This window comes from Orycteropus afer, unplaced genomic scaffold (genome assembly GCF_000298275.1).
Source record: "Orycteropus afer afer isolate SDZICR_OR568_19922 unplaced genomic scaffold, OryAfe1.0 scaffold00024, whole genome shotgun sequence".
In the NCBI taxonomy this organism is placed as follows: Eukaryota; Metazoa; Chordata; class Mammalia; order Tubulidentata; family Orycteropodidae; genus Orycteropus; species Orycteropus afer.
In genome coordinates this window covers 6,096,129-6,098,384 of record NW_006921611.1, presented here as the reverse complement: position 1 = coordinate 6,098,384, position 2,256 = coordinate 6,096,129, and the positions used below count along the sequence as shown (strand labels likewise).

Genomic DNA, 2,256 nt, shown 5'->3' with positions numbered 1-2,256 from the left:
CAGTTCAAACCCACCAGCCACTCCTCAGAAAGAAGGTTGGGCAATCTACTTCCATAGTGATACTGCCTCAGAAACCCAAGGAGGGGTCGCTGTGAGTTGGGTCTGACTCGATGGCACATAACAACAACAACATTTGATGTCTGGAAATGGACTCTGTACTACCAAGAGGGTAAAGAAATCTGTCTAAAGACTGCCTAAATCAACTGAAGTATCAGGAGTAATTCAAAAGTCTGACTCTAATTCTACTGTTCTTTCCAAGAAGTTACCAATGTCTTCAACATGTTCATTGCTTTGAGATAGACTTTTCTGCAAATTATTACAGTGGGTTACCCAAACATAAAATTTATGTTTATCTGTAATATAAATAATGTTGTATTTTTATAACTTAGCTATTTGCAACTTCAGAAATTTGAGATTAATCTGGAAAATCCATGATGACATGCATTTTTCATATCACCCCTAACCCAGAAGTTGTTTGGTATTGTATGAAAGACTGACACCTGTTGTATGTAGGATGAGAACTGTGTAGAGGCATCTCCCAACTTGGCTCTGTTTCTCCTTGCCATTTCTGTAACTGTTTCTTGAAGAAATTTTGCTAGTTCCAACTTTGCAGCCATTTTCTTTTTCTGTTTTTCTTCCTGGGTAGTAGAATAAGAAAAAGTTAATCAATGCTTCATGACTGCAACTTGGTAGACAAAGATGGAAGAAAAATAACAATCACCTTGTTATTGCTCATCCCTATTTCATGTAATAATATTATTTTCAGCCATACTTGATAGGTTTTATGATAATCAGACCCCCAAAAAAGGAGGCTCTATATGCAACTTCTATTTCTAATCTACTTTTTAGTTCTCCCTAGTACAATAATCATAAACATTTGACAGATCCAAAATACCCTCTGCTAGTTGATCCAACTGCTGCTGTGAGTCAACCCTGCTTTTGCTATACAAACAAAGATAAGTAGGAAATTATTTCTGCCACATAGTAGCTTAAAGTTTAAGTAAAAAGCAGACACAATTAATTACAATACAGTGGTAAAACATATGAACAAAGTACTACATAGAAGAGAATTAAACATACACTCTTAAGGTACTATCTGGGAGTTCTGGTGGTATAGTGCCTAAGGCATTTGACTACTAACCAGAAGGCTGGCAGTTCAAACCCACTAGCCACTCCTCAGAAGGAAGATGGGGCAATCTACTTCCACAGTGATGTTGTTGTTATGTGCTGTCGAGTCAGACCCGACTCATAGCTACCCCTCCTTGAGTTTCTGAGGCAGTATCACTACAGAAGTAGATTGCCCAACCTTCCTTCCAAGGAGTGGCTGGTGGGTTTGAACTGCCAGCCTTCTGGTTATCAGTCAAGTGCCTTAGGCACTATGCTACCAGAGCTCCTTCCGTAGTGATACTGCCTCGGAAATCCAAGAAGGGGTCGCTATGAGTCAGGTCGAACTCGGTGGCATATAACAACAACAACAAGAAGATACTATCGTGTCCAGTATTTCTTTTTATTTCCTTTAAATTTTATTTATTTTGTTGTTGAGAAAATGCACAATAAAACATATACAAGGACAACAGTTTATACATGTACAATTTAGGGACACTGATTACATTTTTCTAGCTATGCAACCATTCTCACCTCCCTTTTCTAAGTTATTCCTCCCTCGTTAACATAAACTCGCTACCCCCTAAGGTTCCTAGCTAATCTTTTGATTCACTGTTGTCAATTTGATTCCATATAGATTGTTCTTTAAAGAGCATAATGTTCAAGACAGACCTTTTATTAATATGTGGTAATAACATATCTGACAAGGGACTTATCTCTAGAATTTACAGAAAACTCCAACACCTCAATAACAAAAAGACAAACAATCAAATTAAAAAATGGGCAGAAGAAATGAATAGACACTTCACCAAGGACGATATTCAAGCGGCCAACAAACTTATGAAGAAATGCTCACGATCACTAGCTATTAGAGAGATGCAAACCAAAACAACAATGAGGTACCATCTTGCTCCAGCACTAGTAGCAACTAGTTCAACAACACAGAAAATAACAAATGCTGGCGAGGTCATGGAGACATTGGGACTCTCATACACTGCTGGTGGGAATGTAAAATGGTACAACAATTGTGGAAACTAGTATGGTGATTCCTTCAAAAGTTGGAATTAGAAATTCCATTTGACCGAGCCATTCCATTACTAGGTATATACTCTAAAGAAGTGAGAGCCATGACAAGAACAGATATATGCACAC

At 37.9% G+C, this 2,256-nt stretch overlaps 1 protein-coding gene across 1 annotated transcript in view; it reads right to left on the bottom strand.

The window, feature by feature from the left end:
* Positions 1–2,256, bottom strand: part of LETM2 (leucine zipper and EF-hand containing transmembrane protein 2) — a 67,732-nt gene that overhangs the window by 30,987 nt on the left and 34,489 nt on the right. The window contains exon 4 of the mRNA XM_007934991.2: positions 501–638. Within this exon, the coding sequence (XP_007933182.2) occupies positions 501–638 (138 nt within the window). The remainder of the gene's footprint in view (positions 1–500; positions 639–2,256) is intronic.